The sequence below is a fragment of the Lissotriton helveticus genome, chromosome 1_1 (genome assembly GCF_964261635.1).
Source record: "Lissotriton helveticus chromosome 1_1, aLisHel1.1, whole genome shotgun sequence".
Taxonomy (NCBI): domain Eukaryota; kingdom Metazoa; phylum Chordata; class Amphibia; order Caudata; family Salamandridae; genus Lissotriton; species Lissotriton helveticus.
In genome coordinates this window covers 1,897,111,431-1,897,138,740 of record NC_136057.1, presented here as the reverse complement: position 1 = coordinate 1,897,138,740, position 27,310 = coordinate 1,897,111,431, and the positions used below count along the sequence as shown (strand labels likewise).

Genomic DNA, 27,310 nt, shown 5'->3' with positions numbered 1-27,310 from the left:
TCATGTACCTTATCCTCACCTACCTACATCTTCCCTGCTCTTGTGCTTCCCTGATTCGGACGATGTGCCTCTTATAACTGCATCACCTGCTCATCTTTAAGCCTGTCCCAGTCCTAGACTCTCCTGCTTCAGCACACCTCACCTGATTTATAATATTGTTTTTGTGCCTGACTAACAGTTCCTGGGGAGTAGTGCAGTTCTAAATACTGAGTACTTAATTTGTAAAGAGAAAAAAAGGTTCCTAAGAAAAGAAAGATTTTCTTAGGAACCTACTGCCAGAGTCGCTGAATGCTATTGGTAGCTGATCCTGAGAATGCATTGTCATGACTCCACCTCATGCCTCTTTCTTCTGCCATAATACATTTCCTGTTTCTTTCTCTCACTCTTCCAATTTTTGTTCCATCCCGCCTTTTCTATTTGTTCTTGTTCTCCAATCTTTCTCTCCCTCATTCTTTCTCCCTTTTCTGCATTTCTTTCCCTTGTGCTGGATCAAAGTCTGAAATTCAAAGATTACTTCAGGTGCCCATCCCTTGCAACAACCACCCAAAATTAAGCACTGAATAGAGCAAAACACGGGGGTGGTCTGGCACACACTCTTTTTTAGGTCTCGGCTAGATGCGCGCGAAGCGCGTTCTCGCCAGAGAACTATAGCTGTCGGCTCAGCCGCAACGAGTAGAGACAAGAGCTGGCCACGCGCGCAGCATTGTCAATGGCAGAGGCAGATTCAGACGCGCGCTTTGGGATTGGGTCGCAAGCGTCGGTATCCGACTCTGCCATGCGCCGTAGGTTTCACTTTCGTAAGCGCGTTTTTGCTGCGAAGGCTCCTTCTCCCCTGCCCTTTGCCTCGGGCATAGTGCCGTGCTCAAGCTCTGCTCTCGGAGGGGACTCGAGGAGATGGACATGAACGAAAGCTTCAACATAACTTCAAGAAAGTGGTCTAATGCATTTGAATACCTGTCAAATAGATATTTTGTAAAAGCAACTGTACTGTGTCACGGGCTTGGGAGTCCGGCTTAGATGCGATGGGACTGCTGTTTGCTTATGAGAGTAAGCAGGTGACAGGTTATGGGACTGCAATACCGTTGATCGGGATCTGAAGTGTGAGTGGTAAGGTAAGACGAAAAGTGAACTTAATTTCTCCTGTGGAGTGAAGAGGCGGGCAGAGGCAGACCCATACTGTATCTTGCTCTGTCACTACTGATTGCGGCCAGTCCACGCTGCCCGTAACCCATCTCCCCCTTAATGTTGGGCGAATTGTGGCTCCTCCACCCACTTCACTGTTTTGGTTTCGTTGTGTTTTCTATCATGCTCTATGTACGCTCATCCTCAAGTTCTTACATCTCTTGCGTAAATCTCCCTGATACACTTATTTCTAGGCTTGGTTCATAGCCTGACAGCAGTGCACGCGAATCCTTCCATCTTAGATATCCCCTTTAGGTTAGACTGCATTACCACACTGTGGCCCTCAGTCATTACAGTGATCCGGTAATTAATTGGTTGGAAAGTTATCGCACCCGAGTCGGAATTTATTGATAGTAATAAATACCACATAATTTATTTCTCTGCGAGAATAGAACGTGGTTTGATTCATACTGTTGTACCGAATACATATGTTACAGTAAATACTTAAAAATTTTCTCCGATAAATCTCGGTTACAATTGCGCTATTTGCATAACAGCAGAGACCACACATTTCGCCGGGCCGCTGTAAGGAGGGCCATGGAAACCGTCAAGGGCGGCTGTGCTCCCCTCCCCCTGCTTTGGTACCTGCTCTTAAGATGGCGCTGTTGTTTGGAATGTTTCTCCTGCAGCTCGGGGCTGCTCGGCAACAACTGCCTCCTCAACGTTAGGACAGGACTTCCCTTTTAGATGTTCGTGTCCCGTCCTCGTGGTTAGGTAAATAGAAGAGTAAATACAGACGTTCAGTGGCCACCATAGTGTAATAATAACATGCATAGCCGTGCATTGTAATTTCGTTGGATACTCTGTCGGATTCAGGATCGCATTTCTTCGATTCTTCGTTGCTCTCCGATACTTTCAGGAAAACTACTGTAGTAAATAAATTTGGTAACCTCCACCCTTTCTACAAGCTGAAGAAACTTGCAGCTAACAAGACAACCCTTCCATTAGAGATGATTCAAATTGGACGTGCCGTTGCATTTTAAAGTGCTTTTCTGAAAACGCGTTTCATTTAAACCGTGCAGTTCTCTTAGCGAGGTGTTCAACAGACTAACATGTACGTCTTTAACTATATCCATAAGAAATATCCATCTGTAGAATATTTGTTCAGTGAATGGCTATACTGTAACCATGTAAACTGAAGTTCTTTATTGTGTTTTGAATCAAGGTTCATGGCTTTTTTGTATTTTCCATGATTGATTAATTGCCTATTAGACAGTTTGTTATTCAAAACAGAAGCATACAAATTTTTTTCAAGTATCCAGTGGTAGCACTTGTCGATTTTGGACAGGTGCCGTGTAAGAGGAAAACGGTGGTGAAAAATAGTATTGCCAGTGATATTCTCCATGAGTGAATATGTTGGCAAGTTCCCAAATATTCACTATCGTTAATTAATATTCCAGAGTGCTTCTGTTTTGTAGACTACTCATGCTTTCTGTGGTATTCGAGGCGTTACCAACGTGTTGCAGTGACAGCAGGATGCATAGGTAGTTAATAATGCCCCTAAAATGACTTAATTTGATACAAGAATATCTGCTCCCCAGTTCCCTATTTTTTCATGAAGGAGGAATGTGGTACTGGAAGCACCCAAATATCAGTTCCATCCTTACACTTGATTTTAAGACCAATAACTTGGTTGCAGCATACAGAGGGTGTCTTTTGACATTTTGAAATGGTCTTAACGTAATTGCTGATGATCACATTTAATGTATCTGTTTGTGAAGGTATCTGCAGTGCTTGAAAGAACTTGAACTCTCTTAAGGATTTTGTTTTTGCCAAAAGGGTAAATTTCTTAACATTATATAAAAGCATATGGTGGACACACAGGAGAAAAGTCATGGAAAGAAGCCAGTAGTACTGGTCTCTTTCTCTTGAAATGTGTTTTTTTTTTGTTGCACAAACAATACTGTGCTCTTAAACAATTTACGGATAACTAAATTGTCCCCCCTTCAACCTTTGAAATATGCAAGTTACCTTTTCATTAAATACTGGTTAAACCTCACATTAGAATTAGTTTGTGTTGAGGCAAAATAGACCATGTCCTAATTCCATGCCACCTAAGGGCTGTGTATCAAGTTCGTTCTGTTACTTACAAGTGCCTTGGTGAGTGCTTTTTGCACAGATAATGACCAAAGAGGAGTGAGGAAATGTTAAAGAAACAGGTGATTACCACACACGTGTGAATGAGGTACACGGAGGAGTGGTAGAGTGAAGACTGGCTATTTTACTTCGGCTGTTACACAGTACGTCGTCTTTAATCTATAAGCACTATTTTCTTTAATTAGTTTCCTTACTGCAGTAGGATCTCGCGCACAGTTGTGACCACCGGCCTGTTTATTTAACTTGTAGCAAACGAGGAGCTCCTCAGGGGCAATTCAAGACAGAAGGTGGCAACTCAGCGATACAATGCAATGGGTCTCGCAGTTGCAAAAGTTTAAGCTATTGCCATTGTAAATGACAATGTCTTTTATTTATGTTTTAAAAACCAAAACATAAATAAAAGGCATTGTCATTTACAATGCCAATAGCTCAAACTCGCGTAAATGCGAGACCTATTGCATTGCAAATGCTTGTTACATCTTGCCTAGAGACAGCTTTGCAAACAAAAACATGATTACACAGGGGCGATTGCCCAGCCCTGTTCATTCATCAATCTGTCCAAGTGCTATTTACATATGTTTCCGCTCACCATAACATACAGAAATACAGAATGGGTAAGCCCACGCCAGCCATTGGCTTCCATGCACTGTGAATGACTGCATTTTGCCCGATCACACTGTTGTAAAGGGAGTGCACTTCAGTGTCAGTGCTGGTGTCTATTCCTTTATTTTTATATTTGTTTACATTTTCTACGTATGTTGGTAAAAAAGAATAGGATAAGGATAGGGCATCCGATCAATGCGACTAGAGATTGCCTTCAGGAAAGAAAAAATTATTTCTTGAGTCCCCTCACTCACCAGGGTTTCCCCACGGTGACATGCTTCATCATTGGGGCCATCCCAGTTCTCTACGAACTGGGGCGTGCTGCGACTTGCGGAAAATACATAGGAGCACGTTAAGTGTAAGACTCTGTGTAGTGCACAGTGTGGTGGAGTGGGTTACAGTGATTAAAAATACCTTGCTAGTGGGCTAAAATACTTTATTATCGCTCCAAGGTTGGTATGTCTAAAAGCGGGTGATACATGGAAAAAACTAACTATAATGGGTTAGAAGTTCAGTGTAAGATCAACATGTTTCGAGCCTACCCCTAGCTCTTTGTCAGGACCACACAGGGACCAGCCCTGTGTATGCCACTCCTACTAAAACTAAATATGGAAATAAAGAATTAAATCAAGAAATAAACGCTGCAACTAATAAAGCATGTGTGGTTATACATACGATCACAATGTATCATGTAGTATGTTTTTTTGCGAGCCGGTCCGACGTGAAAACTAGTAGGTGTCCAGATGCGTGGCTTCTCATACAGAAATAATACTTTCAGTGAAACCCCGTCCCCGGCGTGTCCATGAAGTACAGTCTTGCTCGCAAAAAAACATACTACGTGATAAATTATGATCATATGTATGTATAACCATGCATGCTTTATTAGTTGCAGCATTTATTTCTTGATTTAGTTCTTTATTTCCATATTTAGGTTTATTAGGAGGGGCATACACACCTACTCGGATTTTAGTTGAAGCATAAACAAAGGAGGGCGGATCTGGCTCTATAAAAACCTCTACCTCCTTTTCCTTTTTATTAATTGGTAAAAATGAATAACCATGAACAAAATGCCCATGCTTATTTAAGGCCAGATCTATTGGCTTTGCCAATGCTTGCTTTTCTTTTCTTATGCTCTGTTATTGCAGCACTGCAATTGTTGCTCTACTTTGGCACACCGAGTTCACACAGCTGTGCTAGCCTCATACCCAGGGCAAGAGCTTGTGCAGCTCAGCAGTTCAGGTAATATTTACTAGCTTGTTGGCAAATGACAATATCTAATTAGAATATCATGCAACACAGACATGGGACGCCAACAAGAACATTGCAGTGCAAGAGTCATAAAGATTTTTTGTAAGCTTACTCTTCTTACTACTCCAACCGTAGTGGGCCCTTTACTATTAGACAATCTGCAGCATTTCGATTTACCACAGAGGTAATCCATGATCCACTGATTAATCTTTCTCCGCTGATAGGAGGGGGGGAAATTGGGGTGACCAAACATCACTTTTGCTTCCATAGAAGACCATAAATTGGCAGCTAACTTACAAACTTGAAATCAGGTCTAAGAGCACCAGTCTAAAAACCATGTAGAAATAAAGAATTTGCAATAGGAAGACCCAACCTCCTAAAGAAGTTAAGTTGGACTAGATTTATGCTAACCTAAAGGTCTGCTACAGCCACCTAGAAAAAAAGAAGGAGAACTTGATATTCCGTAAAAGCTCACTGATTATCACTACAACACATTTAAATAATTGGAAAATAGTACAGTTTCAATGGAAGAACCAAGCCTCAATAATAGACTCAGATGGATATTACAATAAATTGGTTATTATATTAGAGATTCAAAATACATGGCCAGAAGCTGTCTTTAAAGTAATATGGTTAAAACTATCACGGCTTGCCATATAATGCCAACCATTTAGGCCAATCTTCAAAGAATGATTTTCACATGAATCAATTTGCAGGGTTACAGAGTCACACTACCATTAAAGTCGGAAGGATAGTTCATTTATCTAACAACTCACGATCCTAAAGAAAATGGCAAAAGCTTCAGATTTAAAGTCCACTAATTTTAAGTCCATTAGTTTGGGAGAAAAGAAATAAAGAAAGAAAAAAATGGTTCAAAGCCATAAAGGATACGTTTCTAAAATCATCGAAAATCATTCAGCATAGTGTTCTGGTCTCAAGTAGGAAAAATCAGAATGGCGCTGATCAAAAGGCAAAAATCAAGTGATATTGTCCCTCCTTTGGGTTTTCTTCTTATAATGTCTCTGTTACAGTACTAGTGATGCTCCATCACACCACTGTTGTACAATTGTCATGTGCTCAGATTCACATCATGTCACCTAGGACATTCGCAACTACAAGTTGGTTTCCCATGATAGCCAAGAGAAACAGAGGCGTAACAAAACCTGAGGGGGACCCCCTACAAAGTACATGGAGGGGCTCCTCTCTGGCCTCACTCAAGACTCTCAAGCCAGGATACTGTACTCAGGGGGCCCCCTGCACTGCAGTGGCGGCTGGGTCCTTTGTTACACCACTGAAGAGAAATGATAGATTTAACGTCCACATGGGCCTAACAACGGCGAAGAAGAATTCAAAGTATCATTTTGTAGTAACAGCTGAAATCCTGTTCCCAAAGGAACAATTCACTGTGAACGTTGAGGAAACATTTAGGAATGTTGAATGTTACACATGTATTGAACAAATAAGGAAATATTTTACTGGTTGTAAAAGAACCATTGGTGTAGGCCAAGAAATAAATCAGCATTAGAGAAAAAGCACATTTGAAAAAGTCCTCTCGTTGGCATAACAATTTTAAATGATATAAACTCTAAACCTATATCAAATATAATGCAATAAAATAATTTCATATTGAAAATAAAGTAGAACTTTCATTAATTATTATCACATTAAAAAGACTAAGGTTAAAAATAGTCTACTATTGAAACATCATATATAGATGGGAAGCACACCGTTTTTTAAACCAATTTTCCTCTGCTTTTCAACGTCCAAATCCATTTTTTTCCATGTTTTGCGTGCTTTAACACCGGTGACGTGCCTAGCCCAAACGCACGTGTAAACTAAAACATCATCAACTTGAGGCTGTCTTTCAGCCCCAAAACCAGTGGCACAGCTCATGTCGCATTTGCAAATGTTCTCAATGTTTTCAATGTTATATGCTCCAATAAATTCCAAGTTTTTTCTCTCCTTTTTCATTTACACTTTAAACCTTTCAGGTCCACAAGCAGGGACATGCAGTTTTCAAAGTTTCTCATGTTTTAAGCGGGCCATCCGAACCTCTTCTTCAAAAAACAATTTATTGGAGCATATAACATTGAAAACATTGAGAACATTTGCAAATGCGACATGAGCTGTGCCACTGGTTTTGGGGCTGAAAGACAGCCTCAAGTTGATGATGTTTTAGTTGAAAAGCAGAGGAAAATTGGTTTAAAAAACGGTGTGCTTCCCATCTATATATGATGTTTCAATGGTTTATGCCCTAACGGGTTAGCACCCATCATAAAACGAAGAGTTGAATAGAGAGAGAAAAATATTGTCGTTTGTCCCAAGCAGGGCGGAACAACACAATTCACTGAGCATGCTTATGATTAGTTTCTGGGAAATCAGATGAACACTGGAAAAAGTTGGACATTATACAGTTGATTGTTTATATGTAACAAGTGTAAGTGGCACGGATTTGTAACATGAGTTATCAGTTTTAAACCTCGTATATTTGATTATATTTCTAAAGCATTATGGGAGTTGGAGTGCTTTGACAAGGCGTCATCGATGAGCATTGGTCGGGTGGAGATTGTCACGTGGTAGAGGGGGAGGGGAGAATGGTTGAATAAGAAGTTGAAAGACGGGTAACACAAAGTTTAATCGTCTTGGTGCAGGAATTGAGGAAGATGAATATAAACTGAGCAGGTACGCGGTAGTCAAATTGGATAGATTGTTGGAGGGAGAGGGGTGTTTTAACGAGTGTGGGTAAAGCCGAGTATGAATTCATGCTCAGGAAATGTGTGAACTGAAGATTTAGCGGTAAATGCGTAGATGGTGGGGGAAGGAGTAGATTTGACTGATGGTTGTTAAGCGAGGGAGGAGACGAGTAAAGAGCGTAACTGGAGGGCCTGCACCAGTGAGATGATATTAAAGGAAGGATAAAGGTGGGGGATGTTTGGCTGATTGGGTTAGAGGAGGACAGTCATTTATTAAGTAAGAGAGAACAATGTTGCAATAAAACCGGGGGTAACAAAGCTGACTAATACAAAGAATCCACTGGCTTATGGCATTTTAGAAGGAACGAGATGTTACATTTAGCGGAGTGAAATTTGTACCATATACTATGTATACACATTGGATGTTTTTTAATGTATGTTTTTTAATTATTTCCAGTTACACCCTGACGAAGGGCCCCCAGTGGCCCGAAATGCATTGGTGCTAATAAACTGCTCTTGATGAATTTTGCCTTTATCGTGTTTTTTGAAGAAGAGGTTCGGATGGCCCGCTTAAAACATGAGAAACTTTGAAAACTGCATGTCCCTGCTTGTGGACCTGAAAGGTTTAAAGTGTAAATGAAAAAGGAGAGAAAAAACTTGGAATTTATTGGAGCATATAACATTGAAAACATTGAGAACATTTGCAAATGCGACATGAGCTGTGCCACTGGTTTTGGGGCTGAAAGACAGCCTCAAGTTGATGATGTAAAAATAGTCTACTACCACAATTTTTCTCAACTTCCACGAGTATATAATTTTCTGTGTTCTTATTACAAAAATCGTTTTTAACTTTTTACAAACTATAGAATCTCCTGCATTATCAGTTTAAATTTCAAGTTCCTAACAAGTATTCTTGCAGTTTTGCACCAACTTGTCTGCATGGTGCATTCTAATGGAAAGCTATAGAAACACTAGACCACTATTAATAGTACATTATTTCATCAGCAAATGCCAATAAAAAACATTTTAATAAGCATTCTCATTGGTGCAACTCATTTATATGTATTAGTATTGTTTTGTATATATGTTGATTCATCTTTAACTTCAAAGAACGCTTTTACGGTATTTCTACTACACTTGTCTGAGTTTCGTGCGATACTGTGTTAACGTATGCTAGGTACACTTTCAGCTTTTCATGTCTTCAATGAGTAAATTTGTTGTGTATTATGATTTTTGAAATCTTGCACCATCAAGATACTATCACCCGGGGGAGGAGCCAAGCTCGCGAGCGTAATGGTCGCCTTTTAGCTCGGCTCCCGCAGCCCTCCGGCCTGATCATGTATCCTGTATAATATCCTGTCCGGAGACGACACATTATCGGAGAATCGTAAACGGAACACCTCGCTTGTACTCACCATTTGGCCCGGAGGTTTCGACGTGCAGCGGCTCCGAAGTTATGCCCTCCGTAAGACCGGGGCCTCCGTGGAACCTTGACCGGGACCTAGCCTGTGGGATCCGACGACTGTCGGCCCCGGTCGAGAGAGTGAACCGATGAAGAGAGCCGTTGTGCGAAAATCCCGGCAATCCTGATCCGGGCCTGCCCTGGTGCCCGCGCGGCTGCTGTGGGTGAGATGCACCGGGGACTGATTCTGTGAAGGGGTCCTCCCCCCGCCGCTGCTTTGTCCGGCGGATCTGGACCTCTGCGCCCGGACTCTGCTTGTTGGGGGCGCCGGTGCGGGTGTAGGCGGAGACCCGCATTGGGTGGACATCCTTTCGGCACCAAGGCCGCCATTGCTAGGAGCCCCCCGGAGCTTTGTGAAGTCCTACTTTTTTGAACTGTTTTTGGGGGCCGTGGAGGGCGGCGACTGGGCTGACTTCGCGAAATGGCGGCCAACCCTCTGGAACGTGAATCGCCTTGTGGCGGCGGGCTAGGGTTGCTTCATTGCGCGGGGGTCCGGTCTGGTGAGCGTGAGCTTACGGTCAGAGATATCCTGGACGCTCTGAGATCCCTGCGCGCATTCCTGACCCCCGATGTCCCTGTGAGTCCGCCACGATCTGCCGCCATTTGGAGCAGCCGTTTCTTCTTGCCGCCCTCTTGTTTCAGTGACTCCATTGCCTCGCCCCCCTTGATTGCTGCAAGTGTTGCTGCTGCTGATCGAAGATCATTTTGTGTTCCGGTGACTTTGGAGCTCCCTGTTTTTCGAAGTTCTGACCCCGGGGACTTGGACATTGTGCCGCGGCCCTGTTCGGCTCAGATGCCTAGTAATATTGGTGGACTGCTGCCTGCACCTGCTCCGATGGCTTCGCCATTGTCTATTGCAGAGACCCCCTCGCCTTCCCAAGCGGCGAAACTGGACTCCTGTTCTTTCTCACCCGTGCTACGCTTGCTGATGCATTTAAACTCTCTGCTCGGACTTTTGCTCACTTGCGGACCGATTTACCCCCCATGTCTACATAGTATTCAACATTTTTTTCGATTGTGTGCTGGTCTTGTATTAGGTATCTCATTTTACATTGTCATGTGGTGGGTGGGATTTGTGGTTCGGAAGGGATGGGGGTGATATGCACGACTCCTGGTTGATTATTGGTATACGACTTCGTGGCGCAGTTATGTGTACCCGTAGAGCGGTGGGGGGTCCCCTCCTCTGTAAGTTTTATGGCGCTTGATGGGGTGTCGTCCTGGTCTGTTTTTGCTGCGATTGTCTGGTTGGGCGGAGGGCGGCGGCCGACCATATTGATTTCTGTTCTTATGCTCCTCCCTCCTGTTTTCTTTTCTTTACTTCTGTTTTTGTTTTTTTTTGTCTCGTTCTTCTCTCTTTCTTTCTTGCTATATTTCAGGTTCTGGTTTAGGGCGACAGGCACGCTGTCTGAAGGGTAGGCCATAGCCTTCTACAGGGATGCAGGGTGGGCTGGGTGGGTTGGGCTTTATTTGTTGTTTGTCTTATGGTTCTATGGCCCTTTTGTATCTCTTTATAGTAATGCCGCGTCTGTCCCTGCCTCCCGTGGTGTGTCCGGGGTGGGGTGTGTGGCGTCGTTAACCCTCCTTTTATGGTTCGGTTGCTTTTCTTCTCGATTGCAGTACCCTCACTGGTGCTGATACTCCTGTTTTCTCCTGTACTCCCGCCACGGGATGCCTGTGTCGGCGTGTCTTTTTCTTTCGTTTTTGTATTTCATTTCTTTTTCTTATTGTTTCGCCTTGTCCTCCTCCCCTCCCCCTCTTTCCCCCCTCTTCCCCCTCTTCCTTTCCCCCCCCCTCCCTCCTTTTTCCTAGAGGTCACTATGACGGGTTAGTTTTGATGTAATATTTCTCCGATCCCTCTGTTTTGACTTAGCTGTGGTTTGGGTGGTGGGCATGTAACGATGATAATGCTCAAGTGTTGATTATGTCTATATTATCCTGATCTTCCTGTGTGCATTGTGTTGCCTTTCCTGTATTGCGGCCCCAAACCCCCTTATTGTCACTGAGGCTGGTTCTGGGACTTCGGACGTCTCTACATTGAAAGTGAGCCTGTCGTACGCCTTATCCCCATATTATAAAATTAACCTTTTTTGCTCCTGTGTCTTGGCCCTTTGGTTCCTAGGTATATTCTCCCCTTTTTACGATTGTATTGCCTATGCTTCTTGCTGATTGACTCTGTAATGTTTGCCTTGCAACCTTTGATTGCTTTACGTATTCAGGCCGGCCGACTTGGTTGTAGGCCTAGACTTGTGTATCCTTTTGACGCTAATAAAGGTTTAAAAAAAATAAAAATAAAAAGATACTATCACCCTACAGTTTCTTGGCTGCATGCAGAAGGAAACCAAAAGTAAATATTGTGAGTAACATCCCCTGGCCAGTGGAATGCTGGACTCTTTATGCCTTGATGACCTAGGTCTTGAGGTGAATACCTTTGGTCCAGCACAGTGCCAGGAAACCTGATGCATCAAGAAAGCGTGGCCACATGTGTAGTGTATGTTATATAGACTTGTCCTCTTTCATTAATTTAACACTGACTTAATGTGAAATAAGCTTCAACTAATTAACCCTGTTAGGGTCATTTTAATATACCAGGCTCTGGCTTCATAGCAATGTTCCGTATGACAAAGGGCAAATGACATGGGCACTCATTACAATAGGCTTTTTAATCCCAATGTGGTTGGTTACCAACACCATCAGGAATCATGAGATCAACAGAATAACCATAGCTTGTTTTTACTGGAGCTTTTAGCTCTTCAAAACTCCTGGTGAAACTGCAGTCTAAAATATGGAATTGTCATGGGTGTCAGACCAGGAATTATGGATTCCCCCGATAAATTACCATTTACTCAATGAATTCTCTTCTTTCAACCCAAAATCCCCTTTAATTCCTCACTTGTCAAAGTTAATGGGTTCCCATGATTCATTAGCTTTGGGAATGAAAAATGAACACCCCTGCTTCTAGGATCCAGAATGAAGTCCACAAATCGTTTTAGTTCATAAACACTGATAAGTGAGTTCGGTGTGTTTCTCATTAGGCAGTATTTATATCTTGGAGTGCTATTTCTCTTAGTTCTCAGACAAAATGATTATGTAAAAGTTTATACATATATATCTGTATATATATATCTTTGTGTATATATAAGCTGTGAGTCTATTAGTGTTGTATTCTATTACCTGTGATTTAACCACACTTACTTCTGTTAATTACAGGAATACCTACATTTGTGCTGCTAAACACCACAGGCATTGCATATCCCGCCAGAGTTGACCGTCTTGAACTTCTGAGCACGTCAGGAGGTCCACTCAAAACAATTCCTGTGAAGTACTACCCAGACCGCAAGCCCTACGGCATATGGAATGTAACAGACTTTGTGCCTCCATCGGAAGCCTTCTTCCTTAGAGTAACTGGCTACGACAAGGATGACTTTCTGTTCCAGAGGGTTTCAAGTGTCTCATTTTCCAACATTATTCCCGGTGAGATTTCTAGTGATGAACCCATTTTGGTTAACACTTTTATTGCTTCTTTCACAATAAGGAAAAAACAAAGACATAAATTTGAGGCAATATTCCAAGTAACGTGATAACTAGCAAATCCAGAGAGCCGAATAGTACATACATCGCATAACTAAAGACTAGGTCCTGTGGGAGTGGATAGGCATTGTATCTCCTAGGTGTTTTTTTCCTATTGACCCATCAATCAGATAGCTCCACTTCGGATTCATCAACATTCATCATCCAATATATTTACCACATGTCTGTCAAGTGCTCCGCAACTGTGTCATCAGTTCAGACTCTTTCCACACAGAGTTTCTCAGCTAATAACCACTCATCTTTGTATCGTCCATTGAAGGATGAATTCTCCCCTTGCATCCAGTGTATAACATCTTGTAGGGAGAAGGATAAGACCACAATCTTATAACTTGTCATACACTTTGTGTATCTGGCTTGACAGCACAGTTGTCTGCAGCAGCGACAGCTCCTCTGCTAAGGCAGAGAAGCGTCGCTCAACTGCTCTGTGAGCAGTTCAAATAGGAAATATTTAGGGCCAGATGTACAAAGGTGTTTTGCGTGCGCAAATGGGTTTAGACGCATTTGCACCCTTAAAAAACCTGTGGCCCATGTACTAATCCTATTTTGCCAGTAACAAATCAATTTGTGACTTGCAAAATAGGATTAGCGACTCGCTATTAGGAAGGGGTGTTCCTAGGGTGTCCCTTTCATAATAGCGACTCCTTAAGCTATTTAAGAATGTTTTGCAACCGCAAATGCGGTCGCAAAACACTTGCAGTTTACCACCATTCTAAGAAGGGTGGTAAAGCACTCGCGAACAGGAAGGGATCCCCTGAAGACCTCTTCCCATTTGTGAATACATGCGCAATTTGTTTTTAAGGGCAACCATTGGTCCCAGGGACCACTGCCTGCCCTTAAACAATGAAACTGAAAAGTTTCATTTTTCTTTTTTAAATGCATCCCATTTTCCTTTCAGGAAACCAGGATGCATTAAAAAAAAACTGCTTTACTTAAAAGCAGTTCCAGACTTAGAGGTCTACTGACCCCAGCAGGCCACCATCCCTGGGAGTGCCAGCCATTCTCAATGGGGTCACAAATTGCGACAGCCTCATTAATATGCATGAGGCATGCAATTTACGACCCCATTGGGAATCACAAACAGTGTCTCAGACACTGTTGTGCATCCGAATTAGCGTGTCACAAATTGCGAATCGCAAATGTGGCGCAATTTGTGACTCACTAATTGGCATATTGTACATCTGGCCCTTAATAATAATAAGGAAATGTTATCATTTTATTTTTCTGTACTGGCTTGGGCTGGGCTGGTCAGAGCAGGGGGAGGAGTGGTGGGCACTCTGTAAGTGCGCATGATGGCTTGGCCGGCCGCCTTGGGGCAGCCAAACAGGAATGCAAACTTAGCATGTTCTCCACCCGGCTGTATTGCACAACCTAGGTGGAGAACATGCACTGGCTCCCAGTCCCTGTCTGAGCGCCAAACCACGGTCCTCAGAGCAATCATGACACTGCTGTCATGCTGGCGACAGCATGGTCATGATTGGCTGGGGGAGCCTGTGAGCCCTGTATGCTTCATGCTTCCAGTATTTGACTGAGGAGGACCGAGAGGCAGCGGCCGACCTGCAGGTAAGTAAATCATTTTGTTTTCATCCACTCCTCAGCCCACCATCCCTGTTAAGTAGCAGCCGCCACTGGTTTGCAGAGCTATTGTGATGAATATTTTTTGACCATTAACACACATAAGACCGGAATTTGATTATTTAGGTTTACGTTTCACCCATAACATGCTCTGTTCTCCCCAGGTGAAGAAGAGTAGTTTATGTCATCATGTGTCTGGGATACAGAGGATCTATTGGGAGTGCCCTCTACGGAGCAGAGCTGTGGGGTTTAGCTGGATTGTCCTATTTTGGAAAAGTTGAGAACAACTTTCTGAGATCTTTGATTGGGCTCTCTAAGAGTATGCCCTTGTTGCCTATACGCTGGGATCTGGGTGTGAAACAGATTATCCATAAAGCATAGCTGAGACCGGTTTTAGTTTGGAGAAGACTTAAGTCATCACCTGCCCTAGTGGAGTACTATAACGTTTTTAAAGAAATAGTTGAACTAAACAAAAAACATAGGATCCATTGGATTTGAACGTTTAGAGAGATACTCTCTCGAATCGGCCTCAAGCAATACTGGAATGATCATGATTGGCCCTTGATTCTCCCCGAGGCTTTACTTAAAAAAGACTTTTTGGTACAGAATAGGGCAACTTAGATGAGTAAATAGCAGGCAAGGAGCTTTAACTACCGTTTTTCTAGATTTTAAATCACATAGTGTGTGTGAACCTTTTTTAGATTACATTTCAATTCTTTTAGCTAGGCAACTGTACATCAGGTTCAGACCTGGTACACTTCCTTTTCAGTGCTTCTGTGCAAAATGGAACTCTAATGCAGATAAGTGCACAGCTTGTCCAACATGTCAGTATCCAGATGAGAACTTGCAGCACTTGTTTCCCATTTGCCCTGCGTTTGCAAAACCCAGGATGGCCTGGATTTTCCCTATCTGTAAGCATTTGGGGACTAAGCAATGTGTAGTGGCGTTAAGGCTAGCAGGGACAAAAGATCCCATTGTCTGTGCAGTAGCAAAATATCTCCAATGGAGTTTGAGTATTAGGGCAAAGCTGCTTAAGAGATATGAGATAGATGTTGGAGATGTTTCCCAGAGTTATTCCTAAATTAAATTATAGATGGAGTGGGGGTGGATATTTATTTTCTGTGTGATTAGCAAATGTCCCCCCTTCTGAGGCTAGGAGGTCTAGAGCTGTTTTAATGTTCACTTTTTCTATGTAAAAATGTATTATATGTATAACGAATTGGATAATATAAAGTAATGGTTTTAGTTTGAAATAAGGACGATATGGTTTTACATTGTTTGTTATACATTGTTGATTCATGTATTATAAAATGGTCTTATAATTGGTGTTTTATCCTAATTATTTATTGATTCTAAATTTGTAAAATTGTTGTACTTTTATGGTTTAATTACTGAATAAAGTTGATGATGATGAGCTTATAAATACTTTAAAATATACGTAGAGTGGACATTGGCTTCGTCCTAGAGGAGTATTCCTCTTTCACCTCATGTTGTTGGCTCTCTGGTGGAACACTGCACATCCTATGTAGAAATATGACTCTTCACTCCGCATACCATTATCCCGCATGCTGTCACAACGCGGTCGTAACAACGACTGCGTTGTGACTAAGCCTACCATTACCGCGCAAGTCGTTACCACGACTTGCGTGGGGGGGGGGCTGGATGTTGGAATAGTAGAATTTACTATTCCAACTCCAGTCTGTGCGGACTGTAGGGAAGGTGTTGGATTTTAAATCAATTAATTCAATATAAATAAATGTATATCAAATATCAGCTTTACAACATTGTAAAAGTACAACAATGTAAAAGAATGTGTTGCAAAGGTAAACACGTATTACCTGCCTTGTAAATGCATGCTTTGTAAAGGCATGCGCTGTAATTCTGACTTTCTCCACATTTTTCATTGTCTGCCTTCACGTCATGCACATTATTGACATCCACCGAAAAATAGCTGTTTTCTCTTCAGTGCCAAAGATGGTTCAGAGTATTCTTTTTCTTTGTATTTATTGTTTATATTAACTCTAAAAAACAGCTTTTTATTTTGTCTTCAGTTCTGGGGCCTAGTTAACTGATGATTTATTGTATTTACAGTTGCTGCTGTAGCGTAATTAAGGGGCCTTGTAACATTGTAGCTGCCTGTCATTTGGGTGCTTTTTTAGGTGATGTTTTAATCTTCTCTCTTTTACAAACAATAAAAATACAGTACATGGCACAAAAGCAAGGTTTGGTACTACTAAAGCAGCTACGTATGTAACATTTTTATTGAAAGCATAGAGTGGCCATGTTGAGGTCACAGCATGTTTACTTTTTAATTTTTGAGGCACATTTGTAGTGCAGTGCTTTGATCATGTTTTTCAATCTCAGTATCTTGTTCTTATTTGCTCATGCATTGATGGTGTGGTCTTATCTTTGCATGTTCTGGTGACTGGTTTTATGTGCTCATACTCTTCGATTATAGATTGTTTATTGATTGGTACTTTACGTGTAGTACTTAGGCAGGTTGTTTATTTATTTATTTATTTATTCAGAGTTTTATATAGCGCGAACAAGATCTTTGCAGATATCAGAGCGCTTCACAGAGGCAGGGGGTGAACAGGAGGGTGACTAAGCTTAATATTAGGTACAGTATAATATTCAACATAGCTATCATGTGCTGATAAAGTAACAATAAACAGTCAAATAAACGTTAATATAAGACGGTACAGAGTCTTTGGTCCAACTATAAAAGAGATCAGGCGAGCTATGCTATAAGGCTGGCTTATACCACTTTCTAATAGTTACTGAGAGACCATGGGTAGGGACATCCTGGATCTGTCTACTGATTTCAGTAAGACTGCTGGGGTCAGCCTGGTTGCATACAAATCTTATACTATACATTGGTAGTAATATAATGATAATACATATTGACTCATACTTCTACAAGTACCAAACACGTGCAAATAGTTAGAAACAAAAATGCATTAATACTCATGGTAGTTGTTTTGTTCATGCAGATTCTCCAAAAGTCAATATGCTTGCAAAAACACCAGGATACTACTTGCAGCCTGGCCACATATCATGTGACGTGGACAGCCTCATACCCTTTACTCAGCGATTTAGCCGGGATGGAGTGACGCTTGGAGTGGAGCAGTTCTTTAAGTAGGTCACAATCACATTTACCTGATTTCATTCAAATTTCTAAAATACCCAGAATTCTCTTTTTTAAGAAGGTGTGTGAGATGCATGCTACATGATAGGGAATTATTTCATGAGTGCCATTGTGAGTGTCATTTGTGAGTCTATGGTTTATTTCCAAATTTAAGTGAAATTGTACTTAAAATACACAATATGACCTAATTATTATTACCTGTACATGGATGCAAACATTTGTGATAATATATGTATGGAGTACTTAAGATGGGCAATGCCCACCATGGATAAAGTATGTATGGAGTACTCAAAATGGAGCAATACCCACAAACGACACAGTTTGTGTGGAGTACTCAGGATGGAGCAATACCCACAAAGGACAAAGTACGCATAGAGTACCCAACATGGAGCAATGCCCACAAAGGACAACGTACTTATGGAGTACTCAAGATGGAGCAATTCCCACAAAGGACAAAGTATGTATGGAATACTGAAGATGGAGCAATGCTCACAAAGGACAAAAAACACATGGAGTACCCAAGATTGAGCAATGCCCACAAAGGGCAAAGTACATATTGATTACTCAAAATGGAGCAACACCCACAAAGGACAAAATTCGTATGGAGTATTCAAGATGGAGCAATGCTCGCAAAGTACGTGTGGAGTACTCAAGATGGAGCAATGCTCACAGAGGACAATGTACGCATGGAGTACTCAAGGTGGAGCAATGTCCAGAAAGGACAACCCACGCCCAAGTTCCTCTTCCTTTTTTTAGGTAGTCTTGAGGCAATATACATAAATGTATTTATGCATTTCAAATTTATATAAAGTGCAACTCTGCCAAAAGGTGCTAGTCCACTGTTCATTAAAACAGAGCTGCAAGATAAAACTCTTCTGTGGAACACATGGTGAACTACTATCACTAATCCATAAAATCAGGAAAACATTAACTGTTCATCTTTAAATTTGCATGCATTAAAACAATACTTAGATTACGAAGATATGCCTAGAGCTGCCAGGGGGAAGATAATAGAAACAAACATTGGCATAGCCAATAGGTCTAGACTTTGGAACCTTATAAGTATTTAGTTACGCAGTACAATATCTTTGGTGCAACAACATCAACTGTTGCATGTCTAAACACTTATAAGGTCCCAAAGACGAGCCCCCCTCGAAGCGATCATTAGGCTTTCCAGCTTCTAAATATATTCCGAGGAGAGTCGGGAGCTGTAATCCGGGGCTTTTTATAATCCATGCGTGCGTCTTGAAGCCGAGGCCAGGCCAGGGTTGAGGCCCCCTGATTCCCGCCAATGACTGGCAGCTGTGGTGACATGTCTGGGGTCGATCGGGCTGCCCTAGACATTAATAGATGCCTGGCTCTCAGGAGGGAGGGTCGGACAGGACTTAGTCACTAGGACATGGAAGAGTCCTCCGCATGAAACATCATCTCTTCTTCTCAAGACACACGCTGTGCAGGTGTGGGGGCTGCAATTGAGTATTTGCTGACCACTTACCGCCACACACAAAACAAGGTCAGCGGCAAAATTGAAAGTGCCGCGATCACCTGGGCCAGCACGACCATCTGTTTACAATTAACACGCACATGAGAGCGGGCGCGATAATTGGAAACAGATGGCGCTGTTGCTCGCTCCCGAGGACCATAGACCAAGGACCACAGAAGGCGGGACATGCACCCGCCTTGGGCCAATAGCATGCTGTGTTTCTTAGAAAGACGCATGCAAAGGCCAATAGGGGGAGATAAAAAAAAAAAAGCACACACACGAACGTGTGTTCACAGATTTAAAGCCCTTACTAAAGCCTCGCAGAGCAGCGCATGCATGCTGGCTCAGGCGAGACCTAAAAAGGAGGATGAGAGACACAGGGAGATCGCTAGGTAGTAAAATATAGGTAGAATACTATAAGAAAACTGATGAGGAACAAAACTGAAGTAAAAAGATTGCAGTATTAGAGGAACAATTAGGAGGAGGAGAAACAGAGGTAGAGTGAATAGGATTTCGGGATAAATGAATGTCATACTGAGGATAATAATGTAGTGAACACTGGAGAAATTAGTGGTAAGCAGTGAGATGAGGGGAGAGAGGAGTAGAGGTGGCTTATAGGGGTAGCACAGAGAATAGCAGTGCGCCACCTAGCGGGGCCAACCTGAGATCCTTCATGTGAGGCTCCTTGTATCTCAAACCCCTCTATGAGGACAGAAAAGTGATCTGAGCCTGATGGGTTGATATTTTTCAGTATTAAAGATGCGTTGGTCTTGATATGGCATTGGTCTGCAGCCCGCTTACCGCTCTTGCTCACTGAGCTAATTTTGAACTTGTAAATATATGGATACTTAGCTGTTGAACTTGTTTCTTGAACCTGTGCCACCCTAAGTGGCATGGGTATGCCCAGACATGGGTTCATGTCCACTGTGTCACTGGCCCCAACATGTACCCGACTGATGAGCTTATAACTAGGGCAAAACCGATTCTGGGTTGCTTGGGTTCCGGCTCAGGGAGTACCTGGCTTGGCAGTTTGGGCTACACTGTTCCCATGAAGAGCAGGGTCAAGACTGTTTATATGGGTGGGTACAAACTGAGGTGGCATGGCGAGCAAAAGATCGTTGGGTTTGAGTGCTACCCGAGATTTTGCCAATGGTTCGACTTATTGCAAGCAGCCTCCTATCAACTTTTTTGTTTCAAACATCTACCCTGACCTTCTCCAATTTACACTACATATTAACGTATGTCATAATACATCGGTAACTTGTTGCCCTATTGTTTTCACAGAGAAAGGAAAACTGAACCATTTTCCGAGACAATAATCAAAAGAGAAAATAATGGTTTTCCAAATCTTGTCAATTGGTACACCATTAAACCTAGCAAATAGAATTTGGCAAAACCAATTAAAACACTGAAGGCCTCATTACAAGTGACAAGTTATTTACATTGTTGATCTGGCAGCCAGTAAGTACCAATACCACAGGGCACAGTATTTCATGGGGCGATATTACATCCCCTTTCTGAATTCCTCCCCGCAGAATGGGGTATGATGTATCAATGCCCCATGTAGATCTTCAAGTAATACATAGCAAAATATATGTAAGGAAAAAAATGCAATTTTTTTTCACTGCCTGAGATCATGGTTCAGGAGCAAAACCATATTTGTGCCCTAATAGAGATTACCAGTCCTCTTAGAAGGAGAGTTGAGGCTCTTATTCCCATGTGAAGGTAATACTGGTTGCAGTGCAAATGTGGTTTGGTATCTTAATTCCCACTACGAGTAGTGCCTAATATTCGATCTGCAAACAAAAGAATTGCTAGTTTTTAATCGACACCAGTGCCTATTTGTATTCAGACAAAAGGCAGTTACAATAGCATCACATTGTACGCATCCCTTGGGTTCCTCTGAGTCCTGTCTGGGATAGGGGGAGGAAAGTCTTAAATATTTAGGAATTGTTTTCTTCCAATTCCACCATTTCATTTCAATTCATCTGCCCACTTATCAAACTTAGATGCTCACTAGGTTGTGCAACCTCCCAAGATGGCCACTCCCTCTTAGCACAGAGACAGAGTATGGTTACTCATACTGTGACAAGGCTCTTGGCATTTGTTTCCTTGCCGTATGCTCACATTCTCAATGTATATGCCATATCTCTGATAATCACACCCCATTTCACACAAGATACTTCAGACCAGCCTATTCTCCTAAGCCTCAAAATGTTCTTTAGTTTTATTTTCCATAAATCAAAGGTCACTGGGGACCTCTTTAAAGATGTATTTGGGTGAGTCACAATTCAGGTCACAGCACCAGCCTTTCCTGATCCCTGAGCATCTATGATGTTCCAGATGCTTGGCATGAGCCTTCAAACATTCTAGGTCTTCCACTCACTCCCCACCTCCGACGCAGCCTGTACATGCTGATACCATGGGGGGACCAAGAAGGGAGGTAATAGCAAGTAATTCCTTTCTAAGGTATGGATATTTCCAGCACGTGTGGATGACCTCACATTTATGGGGCTACAGTCAGGAGAGACCACATCTATTTTTTTTGTTTGAATATCTTTTATCACTTTTTCGTTGTATGCTGCTTACAATATATAGTATAACATTCGAAGTAAAATTGTAGCATTACATTACATAACCAAGTGATAACATTCGTTAGAGACAACAGTTCACCACAGTATCTATACTTACACTTCCTATTAACAAGGAACTATATGAAGCAAGATAAACAGCAGTGGTTATGCGGCAATACGGCAAATTTCACTATACGCCACAGCATGGGCGATGCAATATCAAAGGAATTACTTTGTTTATGTGCCTCCAGCAATCTATATCATTAAACAATCATGTGTCGGAGCATTGGTAATATGCAGCAGTAACAATCTAGAAAAGGCATGAAATAATATATACACAACTCAATATTCATAGCATTGAAACCATTTTCCCAACTAAACAACAGCGGGACACAAAACAGGAACAAAAAAGTAAAATATAAAGTAAGAAGTGGGTCAATAATAAAAAATTAAATCACGTGCTATCGTTAGTGCAATACATCGCTCATGTGGTACGTTCTGTGTGGGAGCCAGGAGGTGTGTAGGCTTCGCGTGGGTGGGGCCAGCATAGGAGGTGAAAGGGACATAAGTACATGTAGCGTCTATGTCTCGCTTGTGGCGTGTCGGGGGCAGAGTTTCCGGTACTCGGGACAACTGCTCTCCAGTATGACCTGGGAAAGGCAGCTCGCATGTGAATGTGGGGCATGGAGGGGTCACCCGGGGCCACTGCTGCCAGCACTGTCTCTCTCTCCAGTAGGATCAGCTAGGGTGCGTCTACAGGATGCCATGCCTATGGCATGTGTGGTGAAAGGCCTTCAGAGTGCCATCCCAGGACTGCGCTATGGGGTATTTCCGCAATCCCGCTGTTTCCTCCCTGTGTTGGATTGTGCTTTCCGCTCTCGCCCAATTATCAAAGGAGCTGTACCAGTGTGCCACTTGGGGCAGGAGAGCCCACATCTATGACAAAGATCATGCTGCCTTCTTCCTTCAAGAGCCAACCAGATATCATTCACTCTGATTCTGGAAGAGGGGCTCATGGAGGTCATCAAGATCTACAAATCCAATTAATGAAGCTGTTTCCAAAACCGCATATCCCTTGACCCAGCTTTACAGATTTATTTCATAGTTTGGCTAATGCTTAGTGGAGGCAAAACATGTAAAGAGTGGATACATTTATTAATGCAATGGACAAGAGATGTGATCAAACTGAGATTGTATCAAAGCTCAGCACATCGTCGTCACCAGGTAAACACAGATGAGGTCACACCAGGAGAAGTCACAGGTTGTGGTTGCAAAATGCCAAAAACTAATCAGTCCTGTGAAGCAGCAGAAAATGTAGCCTTCAAATCTATTTGCCACTGCAAATTACGATACATTTATGATGCATTAATCTTAGGCAGGGATGACTTGATCACTAGCAATTATGTTTCTAGGTAGGCCCCTTTAGACCTCCAGGTGTCATTGATGGCACCTAAAGAGCATACTGCAAGAGTTTACCTCTGTTTTTACAGTAAAAAAGAATATCATGTGGCTGGCAGCGGATAAAACATCAAAAGTCTATAAAAAGTGCTAGCTTCAATTTCATTCATTTGGGAAAAATAATATGTGACTCTCTTATTCCTGTGATAACTTTTCCAGCGTATGGGTGAAACTGCCACTGACATCTTGGATTGGAGGGAAACCTTTTACTATCTCACCTTATGCTCACTATAGTCACCAGAGAACCGTTCCTAGTGATCCTGGAACAAAAAAAAGAGACCCATAGGGTGGGTCCTTTTGCAGAGCATGTTGTATATTCGGATGTATGTCGTTACAACGCAGGTTTTACAACGCAAGTCGTTACAACGACTTGCAATTGGGGGGCGCTGGATAGTGGAATAGTTTAATTTACTATTCCAACTCCAGTCCCCGTGGATAGTAGGGAAGGTTTTGGATAGTAAATTAAACTATTCCCTATCCTAGAGCGCCCTCCAGCGCAAGTCGTTGTAACGACTTGCGTTGTATTACCTGCGTTGTAAAGGTACTGCGTGGAAAAAGTTTTGTTGTAAAGGATGTTTCCCTGTATATTCTATTCTCAACTGTTTGCAGTTGACAAAAGGACAGAAGGTCTCCGCATCATCAATCTCTGCATCTACAGGACCAAATGAGTTCATAAAAATGGTTATCTTGGGTGGGATACTAGCCTACCTTTCAAAAGTGATTGCTTCTAACTGACATAGATTCCAGGGAGACATATCTCGGGGTCTTCACTGGAAGGGTCTATAACAAAAACAATAATTTCTTAGGTATTCTAGGAATAAATAAGAAAAAAACATAATGAAAAATAGATCAAGACCTGGCTCATTCAAAGTCAACTTTCTTCTTCCCAAAAATATTGATTTGTACAAGTGTGCCCTAATGTTGGTCCCACTCTTCCAGTGACATAAGACTCAAGCTGCATGTCACTGACAAAATCCCAAAATCCTGAAACCGTTCTAGGGTGTTGTTTGTGTTCTCATATAGAGGGGACTTGGCCGGGCAATTAAGGATGGACTGATCCTATAAGGGGAGGATCAAGTATGATTTGTATATTGGTGGTCTCTGGAGTGGCATAAAGGCAAAATGGTGGAATAGAATGATACCCCAAGTAATTACCAAAGGCGGAAATTAATTCAAGCATTCTACCTTCACTTTTTTGTTTTTTTAGGTCAGATGTCCTACTGTGACAAGCATGTTCAGACATGGTTCCCATGCTCACTATACCATAATGCACCGCATTGATGAAGCCAGTAGCAGCCGGCACAGGTAAGAGCGCTGAGGCTGTGGGACGGGATGGGGGCAGGGCAGGGTGGGGGTCAGGGAAGTCGACAGACAATGGGATAAGTAACATAAAATAAAACCACTTACCTTGTGCTCGCCGCATCGCTGATTCAGCAATGAACCAAACGCAAGGTAAGTGTTTTTTTTATTTAATGTTACTTATCCTGTCATCTGTCGACTTCCCTGAACCCCGCCCCACCCCTGCCCCGCCTCACGGCTCTTATCTGTGCCGGCCACTATTGGATGAATCCCAACAAAGCTGAAAACTGGTTTATGGATGCTGGAAGGGACCGTTGTGGCAGTTTGGACTGGACTGTCCTTCAAGAGGCAGTGTCAAGTCTGATTAGCATACGGTTGGTCTCTATCTGCAGCGGCTCAATGGCCAAGAAATGAAATTGAATGCAGCCGAATGAATTACAAATGCCTGAGATTAATTCAAGAATTCCACTCACCATCTTTTTCTGTTTTTCCAAGTAGGATCAATTAAAGACTCTGGGGTAAATACAAATAAATCATGAAGAAAATGAAATCAATGCCTGGCATTTTGAAAGTCCTGTTTCTTCCCCACAATGTTAACGTACAAAAACAAGTCCCTTTTTGAACATCACTGGTATGCATGCTAGAATAGCAGCTTCAAACCCCTGTTCCGCAAACAGCTGCGCTGTGTTTACCTGCTTCAAGTCTCTACACATATTAAGCTATGTGCTTACAAACTTTAAAGGTGATCTCTGTAGCAGTGTTTGAGTTATTCATTGGCAAAGTGTCTTCTTCACAGCTGTAAGACATTATTCTTGGGACCTCACAGTTACTAGAAATTTGTGTTTGTCAGATTCCATGCCCTTGGTGGAAAACTCTCTCTAACCATGAATTATAGGTCTATAAAAAAGTTCTTCATTTTCAGCTAATCTGCCCTAGCAGATTTACAAGAGAATTGAACATATAATTTATTGGGGAAAAGTCCTTCAAAATAGCCCCAGGAAATTCGTTTTTTTCAAGGGTAAATTGTCTGTAAAGATTCGTTTATGGGGCTTGCTTAGCCACAAAACACATTTTTACAGGATTTTTCAACAACCCTTTTCCTTAAAGCTGCATCAATGGATTGAACCTAGTGATGTTTTTATGTTTTTTTTAAAGTTACAAAATTGTCAAAAGCCAGCTTCCCAAATTTTGCCCAGTCCTACTTTTTTGAAATACAGATAGGCACGAAAAGCAGCAACTATAGCATGTGGGTTACTGCTGGCATACTGACAAAAAGTAAAACGCTTCTCGAATAAATATACTTGCCAGCACATTGTGGAGGTATTATGCACCAGTTCTGCCAAGGATTAAGGAAAATGTGTTTTATATGAAACGAGTACATGTCAGAAACATTTGCTTTCAATGAGGCTTAAACCCCTTATGGAAAAGTTTATATTTGAAAACAGATTTCCCTGTGAAGCCTTTTATAAAGTACACATTCATATGCATTTAAAAGTGAATGTTGCTGGTGGTGGTGGGATTGTATAATACACTGCTTTGCGTCCTAGAGAAAAATAATAGAGTAATAAAAAAAACAATAAATTTAGTGTGTAAATTATTTGGCGTCTGAAGTTATGCAATCGCTTTTTACAAGGTGACATTTAAGACATAAGTCGCCTGGGCTCTTGCTTTACAAGTCAATGAAATTTTTCCATAGCTTCGCGTGATCGCATTGCATACTTTCCTAGTTACATTTTCATAAAACACTGGTGACTGAGTGTATAGTTCTTAGAAGTTCACTTTTCCTTGATTGGTTTGATAATCTGAATATCAATATCCACTTAAGGCCATATGGCACTACGCTATGCCTCTGTGTCAAGAAGCCGCCATACCTCAAAGGAGCAGGACTTCATAGCAATTCAAGCTAGTACTTAATTTGTGGTGACCAGGACTTATTACATGATTCTAAATCAAGATGGATAATATTGACACGCAATAACATTGAATGATCCATATAGCTTGCCACTATATATTATATAACATAGCTTTATAGCCCATTGCTGAGGGCTATGCCAGTTATGAAAGACCCTGAACAAGAGTTATAGGTCCGAGGCGCAAGAGTGAGCCTATAACGAGGGAGATGGTCTTTAACAATCGGAATCAGTGACATAGTTGCGGGGGCAGATCGCCCTGGGCAGCACTGTTTTTGGAGGTGGCGGAGGTGAGGAAGTCGTGTCTGACTACTACCACCATACCCCATGAACAAGTTGTCTTACCTGCACCAGGTGTCAAACTTAGCATCCGTCCCAGGTGGCAGTAGGTCTAGCTACTCGACTTATCGGTATAGTCAGAGGTAGAAAGGCAATACGTCTATAAGAACATGTGACGCACTGAGGGTAAAGTGTTCTAAATTAAAAATGGGAGTAGCTCAATAATTGACATTGGGATGTTGGAACAGGAGGCCTATGTCAGCCATTATTGGCCCTAAACCACTGTATTGCTAGTAAGTGAGCTCTTGAACGTCCAGTGTTCTAATCGCTGTTCTTAAGGCACCTATACTTGCCTTGTGAAAAAGTGGTTAGGTCGGTGAGTGATTGTTTGGCTTAATAGAAACCGTAACATAATAAAACATAACGTAACAATGTAATATAGAGTAACACAATATAAAGTAACAGCCTAAAGTAATGTAGCTTAACATAACTTAACACAAGATAAAGTAGCGTAACTTAACATAACGTAACACAACAGTACATAAAGTAACATAACATAATGTAACACAACATAATATAATGTATTGTAACATAACATAACCTAACTTGTTATACTACATAAAACATGAATATAGTTGGGCTAAGCTGTTGTTTTCAGGCAGAAAAGGGACAAATGAGAAGGCAGCAAAAGAAATGAAAAAGGGAAAAAGCAGGC

At 42.0% G+C, this 27,310-nt stretch overlaps 1 protein-coding gene across 1 annotated transcript in view; it reads left to right on the top strand.

Moving 5' to 3' along the window:
- Window positions 1-27,310, top strand: part of HMCN1 (hemicentin 1) — a 1,257,483-nt gene that overhangs the window by 313,008 nt on the left and 917,165 nt on the right. Inside the window, exons 8-9 of the mRNA XM_078642741.1 lie at window positions 12,493-12,756; window positions 17,439-17,583. Of these exons, the coding sequence (XP_078498867.1) occupies window positions 12,493-12,756; window positions 17,439-17,583 (409 nt within the window). The remainder of the gene's footprint in view (window positions 1-12,492; window positions 12,757-17,438; window positions 17,584-27,310) is intronic.